A 23,482-nucleotide genomic window follows, 5' to 3' on the forward strand; every position below is an offset into this window, starting at 1 on the left:
TCCTTTTGGAGTGTAGATGTAATATCAGAGCAGAAGTAATTACTGTGTTAAAACTAGGATTGCAGTAGAATATTTTGCTAATTAAACTTGTTGCATTTAAATTGCTTCCTTTGGATCACTATATAGAGGAGAACTATTTTGAACAATAAATGAAACCACTTTCTTTCTCAGAGACCCAGAATTGCAGATGGTCAGATTGTATGTGAAGCACCTAGGCTCTGAATTAGGCTTTTGTATGAAAGAGAGAAAGGTAATTTGAATGTTTGAACTCCCTGTTCCTCCCACACATACACAGGAAGCTTGCCTCAAAATGAACAATTCTCTAAATAAAGACTAATAAGAAGCTAAATTAATTAGAAGGTGTGATTTGAAAAGACATTGATGAGAAGAGTCTGTCATTTCAGACAAATGGAATGGAGCTAAATAAATTAGGCCACATTAATATCTCATTGTTCTGTGAGCAGCTTTCTTTTATTGCATTCATTAGAGGGTACTTCTTGAAATGAGCCTTTACTAGCCATTATGGATTCAGTTCTCATTTACCAATGCCTAACACGCAGCTCCTGCATTAAAAATGTTTCAGCAAATCCTCATAGTTTCTGAAAATTAATATTTATATTTCTGCATGCTGCACTTTTCATCTGCAACATAGTAGGCATTAAACATTTTTTCCCACTGAATTGTCAGCAAAGGAGTCTTACATCTAAAGAGTTGGGAAGCAAAAGTCTGAAAATACTTTATAAAATAAACTGTATGCATAACTTGTACAATAGAATATCCCTCCAACTAATATTATTTCCAGTATTTATTTTGATAGAAAATATCCTGCCTCATGACTTCAGTAGTCCTTTGATAGCTTTTTAAAGTGTCTTTTAAAAGGTTCCTTCGGTATATAATTAGGCTGCATTGGAAATGCGCATCTCATCACACCGTTCTTCCTCTCAGAAAACAAAATGCGTATTTTCCCTTTTCTTTTTCTCTCTCCTGCAGATGGAATATTTGGGAGATGTCAGCGAGGGCCAGTAATAGACATCTATAAATATGACATTTCACCCCCTGTTCTGCAGCACCTGAGGATCATCCTGGAGAAGCTCTCACACAGAGGTACAGTAAGAACTCTGGAGTGGGGTTGGATGCACTGGGGGGTTACAATTCTTTGTGCTCCCTCTGAGGTGATGTCCCCAGAAGTTTTTGGACATGGTGTATTTCAGGCCCTGCAGTGCAGACTTTATAAAAGTAAAAAGCCTTTGGACTCACTGAATCTGCCACAACGAGCTGGGGAAGCAATTCCAGGAGGGGCGCTTCCTCTCTGTGCAGCACGTGTGTGTGACTGACACTATACTAGAAAATTTTAGCAGCTATGAATGCTGCTATCATATAAAGAAATCAGCAGGAAAGACAAGAAGTTTGTCATGTATACTTATGCACCACAGCGTGTGTCAGGGTGCACAGGCAGAGGACACACAACTTCCAGTTAGATGGAAACAGGACTTAACTTTCTAATGAATTCAGATAAGTACAACTGCTCCAATTTCACTGCAAGCTGGATCTAGTCTGTTCCTTTTAATTTTTGTTCAGCTTTCCAAAGTTAATCTCTGTGCTCTTTCCGAAGCCAGAAAGGATGTTTTAGCTTCCAAATGGCAGAGCTTGAACTCACAAATCAAAATTTGGATGAAGTGAAAGCCAGTAAGGTGAACAAACCTTTTAGATACTAATACGTGAGATCAACCCCTTGTACACAGCCACAGGACCAGGACATCTTTGTATTCTAAATTTTTCCAAGAATATTGTTGGAATGGTTGAGTTTGCACTTGCATCATCTGTGTGGATGTTTGTTCCTAAATACTTTCCAGTCACAGTCTTGATTGCAAAGTAGTAATATTGTATTAACATGATGTTAGTTCAATGATGAGAAAGGATTGGTTTCTCAGAAGTTTGGGGCCATACTTAGAGACTGGATTTCTAGTTTGTAAGCCACTGATTTAGAAGACTTAAAAGTTTTCAAGGGATTTATTTCCTGTCCAGCAGCCCGTCCAAATGAGACAAACTCAGCAAAATTCTGGCTGATTAACAGTTACATGTGAATAGTACTTGTGGCTCTTTCACTTGTCATTTTCTAAAGGCTAAGTAATGCAAGCAAATTTATGAAAATACTCTTTTGTCAGGGCAATACTGTGTGAGTGGAAAAACGAGTATCTGATCTCTGAATATAATGAGGAATGCAAGGATGGGGGACAGCACCAAGCCACCTAAATTGATATCTAAAGTGATCCTGCGTGCATGGACAGGCAGCAGCCATTTACACCTCCTGGCTATAGGTCGTGTGTTCTATGTAAAGCTTCCTCCACGAGGAGGTCAGAGACCTGCAGGAGACTGATGTCCCTCTGAAGGGGCACATATAGTGGGTGATGGGACACCTCAGGTCATCTCAAAGGATGCTTACCTGTCTCTGTCTCCCTGCTTACCATAATATTTGGGCTAGTACAATGGAACTGTTGCAACTTCCCCCTACCAAGTGCTGAGATAAATAAGCTGACCCTTTCTAGGGTTTTTGTTACCTGCAACCCACCTCTCTGGATTTAACTGTTGCAGAAAACTGCAGTATGCTTCTTTTAAAGAAACTTGGACATTGAAATTTGGTCTTATCACATAATTTTTCACAGCATGAGAATGGCAAGGAGCACACAGATTGAAACTGTGGAGGAGAATAAAGGACTTCTGCTTTTATCCTTTCTTACTTGTGACATTTAGAGGTGCATACACAAATGCGTATATGCTTTGAACTGATACAAAACTCAAGCAATTTTTGTGGCCTGTGGGTATCCCAGTGAAGGGAATCTTAAATATATCTGTGAAAGATAACAGAATGCTGGAATGCTCTTGCTCAAATGATTGATGTGATAAAATCACTCTTTTTTTTTTTTTTTATACTCTCAGTATCTTAGCAATTTTTGTTTAGTGGGGACAGAAATATGGAAGGAGTAGAATCAATACAGGCTATCAGATTAATGGATTACTGACATCAGGTTGCTTAGACAAGACTCTGCTGTTTGCTGGTGCTATCAGATGTAATACATCCAGCCCTCAGGTCATGTTTTCTGGCTGTGATGGTCACTTGCACAGTTAATGCTGTTCTCCTGCAAATTGTGAGCAAAATGGGATGACCATTTCTGCAGTGTAGATAAGCAAGACATTGTCAAGACCATGCAAATATTTCAGGCAACCACCAGAAAGGGCTTCACTTTTTCAGAGATCTTATTTCCTTTATCTATGTAATACCCCATTCTTCTTGTCATCTCCAAAAAACTACTGTCTCACTCAACTTGGTGATGCCCACCTTGCCTGGAATGGAAAGGATAGGGGACATCATCTATTCTCTCCTTTTTGTAAACAGCAGGACAATTTTCTCTTGGAAGACTATAAAGTGGGTCTTATGATTAGCAAAAATCTTAGTAATGTCTATATTGAACCCTTTCTGGTTTTATTATATGTGTATAGAATTAAGGACCAGAAATATTGAGGGCTATTAATTTGAGTGATCTTCTAGGATTGTATTTGTTTTTCTAATATGATTGTTTCTTCAGTTTTGTTTCTTTCCTGGTGTCTTCTTGCAGAATTTCTAGGATCATCCTTTTATTTTTCTTTCTTTTTTTTCCCCCCCCCTAGCGATAGTCTCCTTACATTTATTTCCATAGAATTTAAAGAAATAGAAATAAAGAATAGAAAACCTTGTAAAGTGTACATCCTTGTTCTTCCCTATTTGCTGATAGCTTGTTAAGTGATGTCTATATTTGAATCATGTTCCAAATGGAAGAATGTTTGGTGAGATGTTATAAAACAAAGGACAGTGTGGTGTGAATAGTAAACAGAATTTGTGACTCTGCCAACTCAAAATGTTTACTACAATAGGGAAGCACAGGACAGAGGCTTAGATGAGTGACACACCTGATGATAATCTGTTTAATAAAGGACTTTGACTAAAATTGAATACGGGTTTCATAATGATACAGTTTTTATGTCTTCTTTACACATTGAGTCCATCTTTGTCTACGCTATCTACTAGTAGATTGATGATAGAAATGAATGTCTTGGAATATTTGATAGTTCTCTACAAAGAAAACGGTCTATTAACATTCAGATACCCTTGCTTGTGGCATTTTCAGTCACACTGTCCTTGAGTCAGTCAAACCTTCAGGAAGAAGATTTTCTGAAGGTTCCATTTTTATAAATGTGACTGTCTGTATGGGAAAAACCCTTCTCACAGTTGCTGAAACACGAGGATGAATCACCTTCTGAAGCTGGTGGTACCCTAATTTATAATTTATAATAATTTGTGAGGAATTGAAAGTTTTCTCATTGTCGGATAATCAGGACAGCCAGAAGGATGGGACTAAATAATTTTAAAAGGGAAATGTTGGAAGTGTCAGCACAGAGGAGTGAATGAGTAGTGCCTGAAGGAATGGGAAATATTTATCCCTGTGGTTGGTCTTTTGGTCTTCTGCGTTGTCATGTCCAGCTTGGAAGAGGATACTTCTTGGAGTATAGCAAGAATGATAAAACTGTCCATTTCCTGGTTTGAGCTAAAATACAGTAAATAATTTTTTCTTTTTCCTTTTTTCTTTCTTTCTTTTTTTTTTTTTACTTAAATGCAATTAATTGATTATAATTTTTGTTGTTGTTTTCTTCTTGTCATGACAATATTATTGTGAAGGCAAAATAATCACATCACTGAGATTCTTAGCATGACTGTGGAAAGAGTTTCACATTGATTATTGACCTACACACCATGAAAAACAGGATAGGAGGGCTAAGCATGGGACATTATAACTCAAGCATGAAGCATAAATAGTACTTGAATATCACCATGAGCAATAATAAGGGAGAACAGTAATATTTCTCAACTTGCTTACTCTAAGAGGCATTTACATTTGCTTCATAGAATAATTTCTGACCATGAAAACTCAGTGCTAACTCTGTGAATGTGCAGCTGCCACAGCAATGAGCATCACCTGACAGAGGAGCTCAGAGACGGAGGCTGAAGGACACACTTCCTTAACGGCATCACAACAAGGATATTTGCACAGGGTCACAACAAATGCCCATCTGACATGGGATTGTGACTCTGGGAGTGGGCACTGCATGTTTGGAGAAAAATGCAGTGAAAGTCCAAGCACACAGAAACGTTTTGCAGTGCTGGTACCTCCTCAGCATTATGTGCTTGGTGTCACACGGTTATGAGCTGGAAGTCATATTTTCGTGTTTGCTGTGTGCTCTGTGGACACTGTTTCTAGCACAGTCTGACAGGACACTCTGTATTAGAAAGAAACCTTGTTAGACTAATAATCAGTACTTCAGCTTCTGTCTTGTGTTTTAATTACAATATAACTACACTATGGCTATTGTCACTCTCCTGCAGGAACAGTGCAGTGTGACTATTTGAAAAACAAAGCAGTTGAATATTTTTCTACGTTGTTTTTTCTTCTTTTAATGTGACTTGGAATAATTCTTAAATAATTCCCCAGTATGATTGCTGCTACTTAATTTTTGCGGTAACACCTTCTGGTTCAAAATGTTACTTTCAGAGAAAGCAGTTTATTTCACTCTATTAAGAAAATCCTGCTTAAGGTATTCAAAAATCAACAGTGTTATTAAGAGAACCAAAACCAGTAGGATACGCTTTTAAATTCATGTAGCTCAAGTCAGTAAGAAATTCTGGAGAGGCTCATTGGCCTGTGGAAATCGGCAACAGATTTACAGACTATTTGGAAAAAACCAGCACTTTTTTCCTCTTGCTTGCTTTATTTGCAACTCAGGAAGTTCTTGACAGGGAGAAAAATTCATTTGTCCAAAATTAATTTTAAGCAATTAAGTGTAAAGTGATTAATATAACTTCACTAGAAATAATTTTATATTCTTACAGCAAATTTCTTTAAAAAACTGAAGGGATTTACAATCACTTAACTTGAAAATTGAAATGAATGTGACTTGTCACATACAGCTTGTGAATTACAAAAAGGTTGCTAAATATTTCTTTCAGTCAGGACTATTTTTCAAGGAAAAGTATCATTTGTTATTGCAGGAAAGGTAAGACTTGAAAGTAAACCTTTATAAGCTCAGTTTTGAAATAAAAGGAATAATGCAGTGCTTGCACATATTTATGAGGAGATTATCATATCATTATGGAGGCATAGAGAAAACTGCAACCCAGAGAGGTAGGAGAAAGCAGGTTTGTCTTTAAATTCAAATATTGATATAAATGAAGGCAAACTCTTTTGGCAGAGAGCAGTGTGTTTACATCTGATTTCCTGGGCATCAGCTTGCTCCAGACATCTGTCTGTGGAGCAAATTCTTCTCCTAGATGGCTGCTGAAGCCAGGAATTGAAGCATAAGCCCCATGACGAGCTACAGTGGAGGAACTCAGCTGGGACTGGACATATTTACCTTCTCCTGGTATCACTGTCACGCTGCCTTAACTTTTTGGCTCAATGGACAAAAACCTGCTGAAAAGGTTGCAGAAAATTCCTGCCTTTGTTAAGTGCTAAAGCACCACTGACATTTTTTGGTCTTCAAAGACCTAAACAGAACTTCAGAAACCTAAGAATGAGTTTCAGAAAAAAAGGAAAAAGATTTATTTCTAAGGCAGCAGGAAAAAATACACTTTGAAATCCTGTTTTGAACACCTGTGTGTTGCACAGCACAGAACTAAAAAATAAAGGTTTTTTTTTTTCTATTTAGTTTCTTGTAAGGCTGCTCTGCTTACTAGGCATAATCTGACATGGCAGTGACTTGTTCTTTGCCATGTAATATATTTGTGAGACATGTTCTTTTCAGGAAATTGGTATTTAGCAAGAATACACTGGAATCACAAAAAATCATTGTAAGAGTGAAACAGATTCCATGTATCAGGGGAAAGATATTAGAAAGTACAGAGGAAATATTTTTTTAAATATATATATTTAGCTTTATCTGCATCCATAATACCATTGCAACATTTGAATAATGGGATTTTTTGAAGAGATATATGTCATCCCAATAGCATCACGTTCCTTTTGTTTAAAAAGAAGGATCAGTCAGAGGTTTTACTTGTGTTTTTGATAAAACAGCACATTAACTAATATGTTTGATAGAAAGGAAAAAAGGTCTGTGTGTCTCCTCTGTGTCATGTTTCTGTCGACTAGCAGTGACAATCATTGACTGGGATCAGGATGTATCAAGTTCTTCGTGGCCCAGATAACTTTACAGATCTTCTTCCAAGGGAAGCATAGAAATTAGTGATAATATAATGCAAATATCAAAGGCTGACGATCAATTGCTACACTGCTTCATTTGTTCTGAAGATGTCTGTGGCACCTCGCGGATTTTAACCTCTGTGTTAATGTTTCCCATGAAGCTCTCTGTTTTGTGGTTTGTTCTCTTTCTGGTCTTTGAAATTTGGGTGCTGTCTATGTTCCTTCTTTCTGTGGAAGAAGCAGCTCTGAACTTCAATCTTATTCTTTCAAGGTAATTTAAAAAAAAATTAACAACTTCCACGGGACCATTGGGCCAGGCAAACACTGGGCTGGAAGTGACATAGGTGCATAATATGTTTTTAAAGCACACTTGAAAACGCAGCAATCAAATTGCAGTTCATTATCAGTTGTTCCCACACTCGAAATGCCAGCAAGTATCAATTCAAGCATGAGATTGCTTCTTTAGCTGCTATATTCTCTAATAACGCTACTTTTGGAAACTGTGAGTAACAATATAGCATATCCAAACTAATTATGCCATTTTGTACCATTAATCTATAATTATAGCCCATTTACATATTCAACATAAGACTGTTTTTTTATCATTGCACTACCAGTGCTTTCTTCCTGATTTGTTTATAACTAGGGAATTTGTTTTCCTTTTAATTCTATGTTCATTGCATTTCCTCATCTACAATTTTTTCTTGATCTATGTGGCCTCATGTTCTTTTAAGACATACACTCTTAATGACACCCAGTGTTTGACATATTTTTTACGTTTTTAAAAGGTACTCCAAATCCTGAAATCTTTAGGCTTTTTCAAAATCATGATTTTAATCTTATTCATGCAAAACCTCAACAGGAAGATTGTGCCCCTCACACAATCATGGTATGATTGAAGCTTTACTTTGCTTTAGTGACAAGTGTGAATTCCCAAAAAAGTTCTTTTTTTCATTTGCTGTACAGGAAAAAATATTGGGTTTTGATTTTCCGCTTAAGATGTTTTCATTCTTTGCCTCGTGGCTGTGGTAGAATGCTTCTGACAATTGTAGCAGTTTCCTGAAAAGGCTGAGTGATGTTAGATATCTATTTTAATTCCACTTGTGCTTCCTTTCATGCTGGTTCCTAGCAAATACTCACTGTGTTTCACAAGCTTCTCCTTCTGTTTTGTGTTGCCTGTACATATGTGTGTGGTCACGGAGAGACAGAGCAGTTCATGAGAACAAAATCATACTGTGCCTTCAACACTTCCCACTGCTCAGTTTTTCTTTTACAGCTTCTCCCAGTCTTAAAATTGAAAAAAAAAAAAAAAAAAAAAAAAAGGACTTTCACCCCATTTTTAGTCTTTATTCTTGTTGCAGTCTGGTTTCTAATTAATCCTTACAGAGACCTGCACTGCATTTTCATCTAAAGAACCTCCAAGCTTTCAGGAGGGCTTTGAATGTTCTTCCTGTTTGACTTGGCATGTGTCATACATACAGCTATTAAACTCATTTTTCTTTCTTTATCCCAATTTGAGGTTTGTGGGGGGGTTTTTTGAATGCTGTATTCTCACATTTCTTCAGCAGAATAATTGATTTTCTTTTCCTTATTTTTCATGTGAGCTACCCAACAACACAAAGCTTCTGACTCAGAAAGAAAGTGGAAGGCTCATGAGTCTGCAGTATTTAGAATCTTACCTTTTTTTGTTCCTTTTTTTGTTATTGTCATTGCATTTGTGAAGAGCCAAAATTCCTGCCTGAGCATCTTCTAGTTGTTTGATACATTCCTAGAAAGCTGTGCTGAGCCCTCAGCTATTCCTTCGTGCCTTCCTTAGTAGAGAGAGTAAGGAAATGAAAATATTTTAGCACTCCAGTTCAGCTTTTTTTAATAGTTTGATGAATTTCAGGTCTTTCCAGGTAAATTCTATGTTCATTTCTGATACTGATAGAGTTAATGACGTTCAATATAGTGTTAAACACTGAGCTTTCAATTTTTTGTAGTTATTAGGTTTTATGAGGCATCCAGCTCGTAGTCACATTCAAAGATGTGGAAGGATTTAATACCAGCCAATACTGAAAAACTTTGTAAAGCCCCCTCCTAATTCAAAATGCTACATGATCAAAAGGTCAGTTATTTTGTTCACTCACACACCTTTTGTCTTTGCAGCTCTCCATGAGGTAGGTCTGCTCTCTGGAAAACTCCAGGCTCCCCTTTCGATCAGGAGTGTAAATATATAAACAAAATGCATTTCCAACACAGAAAGATACCTTCTTTCATCTCCTATGTTTTCTACCCCCCAAAAGTTTAGGTGGAGGCACAGCACTTCCTTGCCTCTGGGGGTCTCCCAGCCCCTCTATCTCCTCCAGGTTTCTTGCTGCTCCTACAGGCTTTCTTTCCATATGTCGTGTTTATGGAGTGCCAGCAATTTCTCGTCTAGGAGAAAAAAAAAAAAAAAAAAAAAAAAAAGTTTTAAAGGACCATATTTGATGCTCATCATCCATAAATTTCTACTCTGATAGACTGATTATATTTATTATATTTATCCTACTTTCAGAAATCTTCTGAATTTCCTAGCAGTAATGAACATCATCATGCATTGAAAGTGTTTGCTAAGGTCGGTTCTATGTGACTTGGGCCACAGAAAAAGAAACTGATCAAAAAATTCATTAGGATAAAAATCATTCACGTTAACACTCCATAAAATATTTATGAATAGTGAATACTTCCACGGAATTCAGAAATGAATTGCAAACAATTTATAAATATAAAAAGGGTTAAATTCTCCACCTAATGAAATCGTAATAGCTAAGTCAATCAGCCCTTCACAGAAAGGAAAATGCATTATCTTATGTTTTGGGTTATAGCTCTGACATTAAGTCCTTATTGAAAACTGCAAGAGTGGGCATTAGCATGTGCTTGCATATATGTGGGAGAGACGATGATAAAATATTCTTCCCCAAAGTGAACTTTGTTTGGACGTTGCCTGCAGGCTCGACCAGAGGGCAGTGAATGCACAGAAAGAAAGATAATAAATTTAAGTTTAACATTAAAATGTTCATCAGCACTGAAAGCTTCTTACTACCCATCTTATTAACCTGTGAGGTAATTCCACCAGTCAATAAATAAAAATGGAATGTGGCCCTCAGTGGTAGCTGCTTAAACTGGGAGAATTTTCTTTAAGCTGAGAATAACCTTAGAAAGACTGGACACAAAATTCAATTCAGAAATGAGAAAAATACTCTTGAACCCATCTTGTCATAACTCAGCTTTTTCTCCCTTGTGGGCAGTGCAAAACCTGCCTGCTTTTAAATTTTAATTAAAACTTAGATTAGTTATGATCATCTAATCTTTCCTTTGCACTGCAGTGTCTGATCACTGCATATAAGTATCCAAAGTTTAATCTGCTTCTAGTCCTCCCAGATTTGACAGTCTAATTAAGTGCTCAACTTTAGCACTTAGTATATAAGAAATCCCACTTCATGTTTCGATTAGATTTTAGATAAAATTGGTCACTTACCTGTTCTGCTGAAATATTTCTGAATGATTTTATTGTTTCATCTTGCTACTTCATTCAGCTCCTTTAGGAACCAACAGATTTGCTTCCTGCATTATGCAAAAAAATATATGTGAAGGCTCAGCCTGCCATTGACAGCAAAGCATTACTGGCATCACACTGAGGTATCTTAAAGACATTGCTTCAGTGTCAAAATTAGTATATAAAAATATGTGAACTCCCAAATATTGTTTCTAGGAGTAGTGTCTCATTGTTTATAAAATCCACTGTATTTTTCTCCCCAGGGTAGAGTGACTGAACAACATGTGCATAGATCTCTGTTATTTCTTGCACATGACTTTGCCCTTCTCTCTGTTGGCCTGTTCTTTACTTCTCTGCTGTAACCCTTCACCTCATCCCAGGTTTCCTTGTGACTAATTGTTTTCCATTGAACTTTGGGAAGGGATGACATTCATCTCCTGTTCTTAGGTCAGCAGCTAATCAACACAGAAAACTCTAGGACAAGCCTACTGTCTCCTGTTAAGGAAGTGGATCGTTATCCTTGTGCCAGTTTGTTCAGTGTGTAGGCAAGTGATCCACGTTCTGGTAATGCCAGCACATGTTAGATGGATGAAGATGTTATTTCAATTGCTCTTAACAATTTTGTTGAAACCAGACTTACATGTGCTCTGTGGGGGCCATCTTGACCCGATATAAATATTCAAGAGGTTGCAAATTTGCAAAACCCTCAAAACTGTAATCCTTTACCACTTCCCATCCCATCCCATCCCATCCCATTTCCCCTGCCATATTCCATCCCATTTTCCTGGCCACATCCTTTCCCATTCTTAATGACACTGAGTTCCAAGATGATTCTACAAACACTTTTTTCTACCCTGGATTGATTCTGCAGCTGCTGAACCCAAACTGTGAGCTCTGATGGTGTGGGTGGCCCCAGGTCACACAGACAGGCCTCTCTCTTCTGTAAACAGTAGAGAAACAGGTGCTTTTAGGGTTTGCATTCAGGCAATTGTAGGATGAAAGGAATCATGTCCTTGATTTCTCTGTCCATATTGCTTAGCTCTCCATGGACTGGGGAGTCAGTAGCTGATTACTTCTGCTCTTTCATATAGCCACGTGAATCTGGTCTCACTGAATGCAGTGTTTAAGTTCATGTTCCAGGCCCTGTGGGGAGGTGTTTAGAGGAATTCATTTATGCTTTAAGGGTAAGTAGGTCCTGGTACAGCTTTGATAGTCTTATACAGGCTGAACAGAACCTGAGAAATGATTTCAAATTCCCAGTGCGGAGGTCACTGAAAAAAAATTTCAACTTTGCTGCAGTTTGCCCTGGCCCATACTCTTGCAACATTTTAATTATTTTTTTTCTGAAATGCTCTGGGCACTCATCAGTTATCCATGTAGCAGCATAAACTAATCACTGCTCAAATTCTGACCTTTGTTGAATAGCAGGGGCTCAGGTAATTTCTAATCCTGCTGTATTATTTTGGCATAAACTTCTTTGTGCAATTTATGCTAGAATAAATCCTAGTTTTATCTTGAAATTAATTTTGACAGATCATGGTAGAGGTCCTTCCCTGACAACTGATGGTATGAACTTATCTTCACTGGAAGGTAGTTCAGCTTTTAGCCTTGATAACATTCCTGTGATCTTCAGTTGTTTTTTTACTTCACCACTTTTCTTTAAACTAGGGACAAGATAAACCTTTTCACTTATCTTTGATTTTCTAGTAAATATGCCATGTAGTAGTATTTTTCATTTTCCTTAAAACAGTGCTTTAAAACTATGCAGTAGATAAACTTGGATCTTTTGGAAAATTTGTCCTTTGTTGAGGAAAAAAAGATATTGTATCTTTAGAAATTTCACAAATGCTGGGGTAGCAGATTTGCTGGAATAGTCGAACTGCAATATTTTTTATCTTACAAAGGAAGTGGGTCAGGAAAGTCCTTATTTGATACTGCTTTAATTATTTCAAAATACAGCACCTACCTTTGTTTCTGCTTTAGCCATTCCTTGCTGAGGCTACTGAAAGCATCAATTTTTATAGTAAAACCTGCCATTTTAGAGGCTTTCACCTCCCTGCTGTTTTACTGAGCAAGTTGCAGCTGAGGGTGGGTTGGTGATGCTGAGGAAATGGCATTGATTTTCTAATGTTGTCATACAGGACTATTTTGAGATGTTCCTCTTTATTTTAATTTTTCTTTTTCAAGGATCGAGAAAAAAAAATAGATCAAAAATACTCAAAATTTCAAGTCTAGGGTGGTGGAATCAAAGCATGCCTGAAAAAAATGTATTTATTTTCTAGAGGATCTGTGCTAGGACACTGGAAGTCTGGGTGAACTGCCTCCTCCAGGCTAAGTTTTACTTTGGTATGGCCACCTAGGGCTTGAGAGATTAAGGGGCAAGAATTAAGAGCCCTTGGTTCCCTTCATGGATGACTGAGCAATAGGCCAACAAACTCTTCATTTAATGTGGAACTTCTTGCAGAAGTGTAACAATGTTTTTTTCTAGAAAGCAACATATTTTGAAGTCAATATGACATTTTGCTATTGTGCTTCCAATGAATGAGGGCATAGACTGCTTGCAGTAAGAACAAGGTATAATTGCAGTAACTTTATTTATTTTTCACAGATATTATCTATTTTTTAAGATTTTTTTAAACTAATTTTTCTTTTAAAATGTACACCTGCATAAATAGTTTCCCAAATGTATCTACATAAAGATCTGACTAGCTGACTCTGTGTCCTCTGACAGTGTACTTAGGTAAGATGGTTTTACAGGTAATTCTAGGTATGAAAATCAGGTATGATTTCAGAAACCAGGTGAAACCTTTTCTATGAGTCAGAGCTTTTATAACCTTTTACAGGAGTTTCCAAAACATCCATCACCTGCACAGATGCTACAACTTTAGTGGTACAATGAAGAGCGAGCAGCAGGTGGAGCATGAGTATTGATTTTAGCACTGCAGGACTCGGAATCCCACAAAGCAGAATTTAAACAAAATGCAGGAGACCTGAGAGTAGTGTCACCAGTTCTGAGATGGGGAAAAAATATCCTGAGGCTATTCCCCCTGTTATAAATGACAGTGTGGACTTAGCATTTTCTTCCTGATGGTGCTTGCTGTATTACTCAATACTCTGAATAATGAATCTTACTTTTTTTCCAAGTACTGTTTCAATTTATGGGGGATTCATCAGGTGTTTGTGCCTACTTTTGAAAGATCACTGATCTGGGCTTGAATCACAGATAGATAGAGAATAATCAACAATCAGTCTCCTTACCTGCTTTGCTAGAGTGCTGATTAATGGATTTAAATTCAGTATTTCTAGATTTAGTTCTGATGTTAAGCACAGTCTGTTGTTGCACAAGTGATATTTACATTCTTTAGGAATTGTGAAATGCATGCTGTAGCTCCTGCAAATATGAGATTTAAGGAACATCAGACCAAATTACAGTAGATCCTTCATTTCCAGGCTGCAGAATTGCTCAGCTTTCTTCTGTTGAGTCAGTTAGGCAATAAAAAGTCAATCATTGCATAATGTGTGTGTTTATAGGCTGCTGTAGGTTGGAAGCTACATTTTATCAGTGGGTTTGATGCAGTCAGGCCATGCACAGTGAGTGAGCTCTGTGCATTCATTCATCAGGACTGATTTTATGCAACCCCAGTTAGGGTTACCTGGCTCTTTGGGCCAGTAATTAGTTTTCAAATCAGAGCTTTAGTAACGTGAAAGTGATATCTCAACCTCAGTAATGATTGTCGTTAACCTTTGTATCCATTTGCGTTGTTTATGAGTTAAAGGTGGAGGGTCACGGAACTTTTGGGCCTTTTCTTCAGTTGTCCACCATTTCATTCAGCATTTCTAATACTGAGCATTGTGAACTTGGCCTGCCTGGGCTCTTCAAAGGGAGTCTTTGGACCACCTGAGAGACTTGTTTCTGTTTGTCTGCCCTACTTCACATGGGGTTCAGAACAGAATCCGACTTGGGTTTTATGCATTGGCAAAGCTGGGAAGATGCAAAAAGCACAGTCCCATCCTGTACCTGGCTTTTTTGGTTCCAGATATGCCTTGTCTGAAATAAGCCTTTGTTGACGTTACCCCGTGGCAACAAAACACCATTTTTAATTTTTACATTTGTTCTGCCCTTCCCTCTTAAGCCATTGTGTCTGCTAACATATTTCTGCAGAGTGAAATAAAAGATCCAGAAGCAATTGTCTGGTTTAGCCAGCTAACAAGTCTGGATAGGTGTAAAAACCCATTGCTCTGGGCTGGTAAATGATGAAGTGCAGCGTTAGCTCTCTCAAGTGATTCATCTGGCTGAACATCCTCTGACAGTGATGGGTAGCAGATATTTAGGGATGGAGGGAAGGAGTGCAAGATGCCAAGCAAGCACAGAATAGGCTTTTCCCTTGTATAACTTCTGACACTCAGAGGTTTTAGGGACTTCACAATTCTTGTATTTTGCTGTGGCAAAACTACTTGTAACACGGAGAAGCAACTAAAACCCGGTGTTAAAGAAGCCATGATTTGATGAAGTAGGAGGAAAGCTGAGCAATAATTGCATCTTGTCAGCACAGGGTTTCCCTTAAAAGTCCTTTGTAGAGCAGCGATAGTCAATCTCTGAAATCCAGTCTCTGAATATTAAAAACATTTTTTTTGAATATTGTCTTTCCTCAAGCAAAATATCCTTATCATTCATAGTGATTCTTGACTCCTCTCAAGAAAATGATACAGCATATTTCAGGGATGGGTGCCCTGTTTTTCATTAAAATAACTTCTACCACAGTTAATAGTTTCCTCTCTTGGCCAGGGCTTCCAGAGCTCATTGTGAACACCCTGTGGCATCCCTCAAAGGAGGCTGAGTTACTCTGAAGTAAAGTCACAGCTGGAAAAAGTTCTGCATTTCCAAGGGCAAATATTGCACTGGTGCCAGAGCCCAGGAAGAGCACACTACTCCTCCACCCACTGCACCAGAGGAAACTTTCTCCTCACTTGCAATTACTGCAGTATGACGTAAATGAAACCTGGATCTAATATTTTTATCTTATTGCTTTTTTTTTTTGGCCTATCAGGAGTAGAGGTTTGTTTTCTTAATAAATGAACCTAACTGGTTTCTTGAAGTCAGGTTTTAAGTGCTATGCACAGTAGGGATATGTTTCATAGGAGACTTGCTTTAGGTTTTCACAATAAGAGGCCACTGGCCACTGTCCCCTGTCCCATCATCACTTTTTGGGCTATTACATGGGTATTTCCACAGTGTCCTCTGTATTCTTAGTTTGGCTGTATCACCACTGGTTCTCATTATGAATTTTTCATACATCATATGTTTGTGCTTTTAATGAAAATAGAAAACACCAGCACCTTCTGGATTGGACATGGAAACAGATGAACTAATTTCACTGAAATGATGACGATGTGGAAAAGTACAGGAAAGTTTAAGAGCAAAAATGAATCTGCCATGGATCCATTCCAAATCCTGTTTTGGCAGCCCAAGATTAACTGTGATCCAGCTGTGGAAAGGACCCAATTATTTGCCCCTTAATCTTTTGCAAACTGAGTTCCGGGAAGCTGCATTCCATCTGCCTTGAAATCTGTGTCTTGGCTTATTTTTCACTAAGAAATGCTGCAGCCTCTAAGGATGGACAGCTTTGGGATTCAGAGTGACTATGCCATATGATACATCATTTGACTGTTAGAAAAGCTGTTTCTTTATGGAGAGTATACTTAGTAGATAACCTAATAGGTCCATTTACCCTTTAATTTCTTACATTGCTGTTAATTAATATCAAATTCTGGCTGCATTGAAACACTGCTGTTGGCCCCATTTCCCATTGCTATCTCTGGGATCAAGATTCATTTTTCAATGTTCTACGGTGAATTTCCATTACTCTGGGAAAAAATAGTATTTTTTACTATGCCAGAAAATTGGATTATTTTTTTTTTTTTTTCCTATATTTTTTCTTTCTTTATGGAAGCAGTGTCAAGGCTGATGTTTAGGGATAATTTTTTGGAAGCCTAATAGTAGCAGAAAAGCAGTGCTGTGATCCTGCCAGAAAAAAAGAGTGCCAGTGTGCTCTAGATGCCTCCCCAGAAGAGTTTATCAAGATCTGGGCTAACTGTGTCTCCCTTACATATATGCTCTTTGTGATCATTTCTAAGGGGTGTTATTTTGGACAAGATCCCTTTTTAAGGTACTTTGGGATTATCCACTAAGTCTTTAGAAAGCTGGCTACCTGTAGGAAGTACAAACAGGTGCTCTTCTAGAAGCATTTTCATCCGATTTTTGGCCTATGAATTTTTGAGGAAGCTGATTCCCCTGGTGAACAGGACTTGCTGCTGGCATGCTCTGTCTCAGCTCTGCTAAGAGAAATGATGGAGAAAGTGGCATCAATTCACTTGATGCTGCCCCCAGCAGAGCAGGCACATCTGGATGGAAGATGCTTCGTGCTCAGGAGTGTTAAGGGTCTCTCTCCCTTATTCTCCGAGTTGTCAAAAATGTTCCAGGATCTCCTAAAAACACGTTGTCAGACAAATAATGCAGAACTGAATTAGTCTGACTATTTTCCTTCTGTGTTCCTGCTGAAGGAGAAGGTTCATCTAAATGAGGCAGCATAAACACGAAACGAAGTGTTTGGGCTAAATGTTACAATTTATGAAAAAAACGTTAACTGTCAAAGACTTAAAAGGTTCAGCATCTGCTGTATCACATACTGCCAGCCTCTGTGGGGGAATCAGGGCAGCATATTCCAGAAAAGCAGCAATAAGATAAAGGCACCAGTGAAGTTAGAATCCTTCCTTTGTATCTGAGAAAGTTTGCTCTTAAGGTGAACAAATCACTGAGCACATCTGTTCCCATCCTCCACCAATTTTAAAGGTTTCATCCATTTAAAAGTTGTTGTTTTGTTGGGTTTTTTTCTTGTTTTTAAATTACAGTCAAATCTGAGCACCTTTTAATTTTCAGTATTTGTGTCCTCTATCTCTGGTAGATAAAGAATTAATGTTATCCTCATTTCACAGATGGGCCACAAAGGACTAAAGGGTCAGGTTCACAGAGATATGTAAATATTTATATTTAAATTTATTTCAGTAGCAAGTCTCCTGCCTGCATAAGATGCTTAAATATGTTTTTGGTCATGGACCTTAGTGATTAGCTGAGATTTTACAGGAAATCAGTAGTGACACAGAGATCTGAACCCTTTAGTGTTCTTTGAGTTCATCTCTTTTTGCTGTGTGCTTGCTGGGATTATGTGAAGTCTAAGCCTCCATTCTCACCAAGCTGGTTTTAACATAATGGGACAGAGGTAGGGAAAGCTGCTTTGATAGCTGTTTGCCTTGGGCTTTATAAAACAGAATTGACTTTAAAAAGGCATTTACAAGTGACCTAGTGCTTGCTGGGAGATGGTCACTGCTGTTGGATCAAAAGCTAGAAGAGATACAGCTTCGGGACAGAAGTAAAATCTCTCTGAACTGCTCAAAAATCAGTATCAGAAGCATTGGAGGGGAGGTGGGTGAGGGGAAAGCACAGAGTAAGTGAAAGTGATAATTTCTGAATATTTATAGCCTCTTTTGTGTTACCAGACAATTGAAAACAAAGGAGGTGGAGCCTGTGTTTGTAATTAAACTCTAATTCTCCAGGTCAGAGGGTAAGGTGACCTGTTTGCACTATCTGCTTTTCAGGACAACATATGGTGTGATTGATATTGACTCCAGAGAGTGGTCCTCTCACAGCTGTAATGATGGGGATGTGAATGTGATATCAGTTCTCCAGGGAGAGCCATAAATTTAACATTGGGGAATAAAGTGAATACGGTATCAATAAAAAGATATTGCAGCTATTTTTGTCGTTTGTGCACTGACACTCACAGCCTTGGCAATAACAGGCAGGTCAAAACACCTCCCAAAATGTGATGAGGAGCTTATTCTATTCTTTGGTTTCACCACCTGGGAATGCAGATCTGATTTTAAAATAAATAAATAAAAAGGTCTCTTGCTTCCACTTTGATGTAAGAGCTGTTGATATGGTAACAAAGGTTACTCAAATTAATTCTGGAGAGGAATGTAAATAGCAAAGTGTAGGATAATGGGATAATTACATTGATTGTTAGAGTAAGGGTGTTTTCTTCACCTAAATTAAAAAAAAATATAAATTAGTCTTTTCTGCTTTTAGTATAAAAAGGAAAGACTTTAAAAAACAATACAGAAAGAAACAGTGGAAAAAAGTATATAAAGAGCTACCTACCATCAAATATAAGATCTCTGAGTTCAATAAGGTAATACTTGATGCAGGCCTACTGATTTAAACCGAGGTTGGATTGCTCCTAAGAAGAGCATATTTCTTTTCATCATGAAGGACAAAAGGTATAATTACTTCTTTGGTGTCTATATCTTTATTGTACTTAGATTTCTGTGGTGAATACAACTGTAAAAAGTGAAGCAGACTTTTATGATTTAGATCAGGCAGATTTTTTTTTTAATCAAAAATGGTGTGTGAAAAATTAAATTAATGTATTCCAAATAATAGAATTTTAATTTTTTAACCAAACTCCATAGTATTATGATAGTGTTAGAAGCTCTTCTTGCAGACTGTTTTGCTTCCTGCAGAACAGACTCAGTACAGAGAGGTTTTGGAGACCCTACAATTTAAGAGACAAGAGGGACCTTTAAAAGAGCACCAGTGCAACACAGAGAAACTGTGGAACTGCATGGGCCAGTATAGAGACAGCAAGTCTGCTGTGGCAGGAGCCCTACAGGGTGATATGTCTTTGCCTGAAAAATTCACTCTGTCAAGCCCTGAACGTACAGCTTTAGGCGAGAATATCAGATACCTCAAGTCTGTTACGTACAAAGGCATTTTTCCCAGTTCAGTCACTTCTGTCCTTTCCAAGTGATTTGTGAAAGGAAATCAGTAGGTTATACCTGGGGTTTCTGGCTGATTTTTGCTTCCATCAGAAGTCCAGGAGAAAACTGAGAACTGGGGATTTTAACGGTGAAAATTCAATACTGCAGCCTCATTACAGTCCTGTTATGGATTCCCTTCATCCGATATCTTGATATTACCACTTAGAGCAGTAAAATGGTTTCAATTTATTAAACTAAGTGTTTAGTTGGAGAAAATCAAAAGTGCATGCTAATGTCACTGTATTGACAACCCTTCATCCTCGCTGCAGAGCTGCCTGTATTTATGTTCTCATTCAGTGGGAGGTTCTCTAAATGTTGGAGGCTGAAGCCATAGTGAAGATGTTTCTGTCAGATCACTGCTGCTTAATTAAACAATATTGCTTTCAACAATCCTGCTCAATGGTTGGACTCTTTAAATACCAGGCTTTACCAGGGACCAGTGTACACTGTGACTTGTGGAACATGGCCTTCAGCCTAAATATTTCTGAAAATTCACTTTGAAGATATTCAGAACGATTTTAAAACTCTCCTTTTCTGTTAGAAAACTGGCAGTATAGAGCGTTTTGCTTCGCCTAGTTTTGAAACATGTTTGCACATGTTTCTTAGAAATAAAATGTATATGTTTCTAATTAATTGGCTGAGGCTTGATTGACAGACCAAAATATTTTTAACTGCAAATCCTAAATCTAATTTAAATGTCATTTCATCTGTTCTAAAGAAGCTTGACTGATTAAAGGCATTTAATTTCACTGCCATGCAATGGATATGATCTTAGTGCCACCCTTTTTTAACTGGCTTTTCAATGCCAGCAGTGGAAGTGAAGCCTGTAGTCCTGAAGGGGGACAGGGTCACATAATCTGTGTACAAAACTTCAGTGTCTTACCCACAAATAACAAAAGTTAAAGAATACAACAAGTCAGTGCTTGTGTCATTTAAAAATACACCTTGAAAACAGCTAAATAAGAGTTGTTATCAACATAAAGTGTGTAAACATCCATCAGAAGAACAAACACGTTAGAGTGACGATGATAAGAATGCAACTCCCTCACCTCTGGGCTAACCAGCTTAGATTTACTGCAGGTCATCTGAATTTACTTATTGCTGTATGATTTGGGCAGTGTAAAAGGAAGTTAAAGTTAAGATCTGTTTGAGTGAGATTTGCTTTGGAGGAGGGGGAACATGATTATTGTAGTAGCTGAGATACTTGGAAAAAAGATGGACAAGTTTCTGACAGGTCACCCTTTCTACTAAAGTATAAAGGGCAGGGGTTGAACAGACATAGGAGCTGAACTGATGGGTGGAGGCAGACTGTCCAGGCATTTAAGGAGCTATGCTTTGCTGTTTCCCATGCACTGACTGTCTTGAGGGTGAGGTTTCAGCCTCTGAGGTTGAAAACCTGGTCATACAAATCTTTCGAATGGAGAAGGAATGGCTTTAAGTGTTGGGAAAAAAAGTTTCTGTTTTTGAAATTCTGGACATGGAACAGAAGTACAAGCTGCAAATGGATCAGATAAATGTGCTGGTTCACTTAAATCTGTGTACTTTGATTGTTCAGGGAGGTGGAAAAATTCCTGTTCCTTATAGGTTTATCTAAGCCTGCACCTTATTTCTGACAGTGCCAGGACAAGACACGAGAAGGAGACTTTGGAGGTTCTGTAGATTCTATAGTTTGAATATTTTCCCCTTCCTGTGTTAAATAGCACCAAAACAGCGTTGCTGGGTAGCTCTCTGCTACGTTGCAAGGGAAATCTCTTGCACTTGTTTGATAGAACTTTGAATACCTTTGTATTCATGCAAACAAATACTGTATGTTAGTCTTCTGCCAGGACCATTGAGAAATCAAGTATCAGTGAGTTCCTCTCAATTATTTATTTACCTGATATGACTTTGCTGTTTTGTTATTTTTTTTTTTTTATATGTAGCATTGTTAGGATGACCATTACCTGCCCATTGCATTAGTTCATCTCAGTCATTTGTTAAGTTTTGAATTTATAACCAATTTGACAGAAAGGCAAGGTTTGAAATACATTCAGTATCTTTGAGCTTTGTGGAAACTGGTGGATGGGTCAAGAAAAGCTCCCAAGTGAATACCCCTACAGAGGGAAGGACCACTCAAGGTTTTTGTTACTGTGTTTGGCTGGTGATATACAGATATTTTGAAGCCAGCCACAGGATGTACAGAGGCAAAAGAACATTTTAAGGCAAAGAACATTTTAAAATAACGAGAAGAGTAAATAAAGGTGAGAAATATAGATACTGGTGTAGGACATAAGGAGACATAAGGAGGGACATAAGGAGAGTGGTGTGGTGACACAAGGAGAAGGGGACAGAACTGCAGGAGAAAGCTGCAGAGAACACTTGGAGGGAGTTGGTACTTTTGTGGAGGTGGGACATGGACCTAAAGGAATACAGGCTTCAGATATAAAGGAATAAATGGGAGCCATTTATTGTTCTTCATAAGTATGCCTTCTATTTCTTTAACCATTCTCATGGTCTGGTGTTGAACCTGTTCCTTGTTTGGTTTTAGGTAAGCGGGGCAACACTGCTCAGAGTGTTTTAGTGAGGATTTCAGACATCGTATTTTAGGACGAGTTACAGCCTTCCCGTGCTCCTCCACATTTTTTGCTGTCCATAGTTGTGCATAGTGAGGCTTCCCATTTATTTCCTCCACTAAAAGAAGATAATTAAATTTTTTCCCAGAAAAATATAGCTGTAGATTATTTTGTCCAATGTATACAAATTTCCATTTTTCAGCAGTTAACTTGTTTTCTCAGATTCCCTCGTGTTATCAAGAACTTGATTTTTTCTCAGTGTTGTCACATTTTCCTTAATCTGAGGGCATATATTAGCCTGTGAAGATGGCCATACCACCTGTCACACCTCCTTTACGGGCCATTATTAAATAATCCAAAGATCCTAAAGGACCTTATATATAAGCAAGAGCACAGAAATAGAATCAGTATCTATATAATTGTAAATGCAGGAGGAAAATGGAATTCTTACTGCTATTTTAAAGTTATATATTAATGTTTTACATAACACAAGTGTTTATTTGTAGCAAGTGAAAAATTTATTGATGGAAATGTTTAAAATAAACATCAGGGAGGAAATGCTCGCATGTGACTAAATGTGATTAGAATGTGATTGGTCAATCATTTAGACAATTTCTTGAGTTTACTCTCTGAAAATCAGTGTTGTCACTACCTCCAGTCCAAGCAAAAAGTGTGTGGTGGTGGTAACTGAGTGCTGTGAGGGGTGGGGAACACCCAGACCTCTCCAGAGCTGCCCAGTTCACTTGTTTACTGCCTTTGCTAAAATTATCCTGCGCGTGGAAACCTCCTGGAAATGGATATTTGCAGGAGCTGCCCCACCCGTATGGCTGCAGCAGAGATCCAGTGCAGCAGCAGGAGAGGAGTATTTAACCTCTATTCATATAGCTCTTTTCTTACTAAATGAAGATGTTCTTTGAGAAATAGAATACATTTGACACTGTATTTACCATTCATGTCTACTATGAGCAGAATTATTTTATAGACAGACACATTGTTCTCTCACATATTAATTTTTTTAAATGCATTTCACTTCTGCTGACAAGCTATTAAAATTCAACATTTAAATGTCACACTATGGCATGTAATTTGCTGTCATGAAAACAACTATGGATTTATTTTCTGGTGAGATTCTCGTTAAGTATTGAGCAATATGTCAAAACCAAAAAGTGTCGTGATTTCTTGAAGGAGGAAAAAGGAGAAATCCCCAAATGGTATGGAATATTAAAAATTGCCTCTACTGATAGGAAGAGTTTCAATGACATTTTTTTCTTTTTTTTTTTTTTTTTTTTTTTTTTTTTTTTTTTTTTTTT

At 37.8% G+C, this 23,482-nt stretch overlaps 1 protein-coding gene across 1 annotated transcript in view; it reads left to right on the forward strand.

Moving 5' to 3' along the window:
* Positions 1–23,482, forward strand: part of LOC114058629 (receptor-type tyrosine-protein phosphatase N2-like) — a 334,161-nt gene that overhangs the window by 145,927 nt on the left and 164,752 nt on the right. The window contains exon 3 of the mRNA XM_027886151.1: positions 991–1,104. Coding sequence (XP_027741952.1) covers positions 991–1,104 — 114 coding nt within the window. The remainder of the gene's footprint in view (positions 1–990; positions 1,105–23,482) is intronic.

The sequence above is a fragment of the Empidonax traillii genome, unplaced genomic scaffold (genome assembly GCF_003031625.1).
Source record: "Empidonax traillii isolate 1590-97213 ecotype Southwest subspecies unplaced genomic scaffold, ASM303162v1 scaffold178:size2223814, whole genome shotgun sequence".
Classification (NCBI taxonomy): Eukaryota; Metazoa; Chordata; class Aves; order Passeriformes; family Tyrannidae; genus Empidonax; species Empidonax traillii.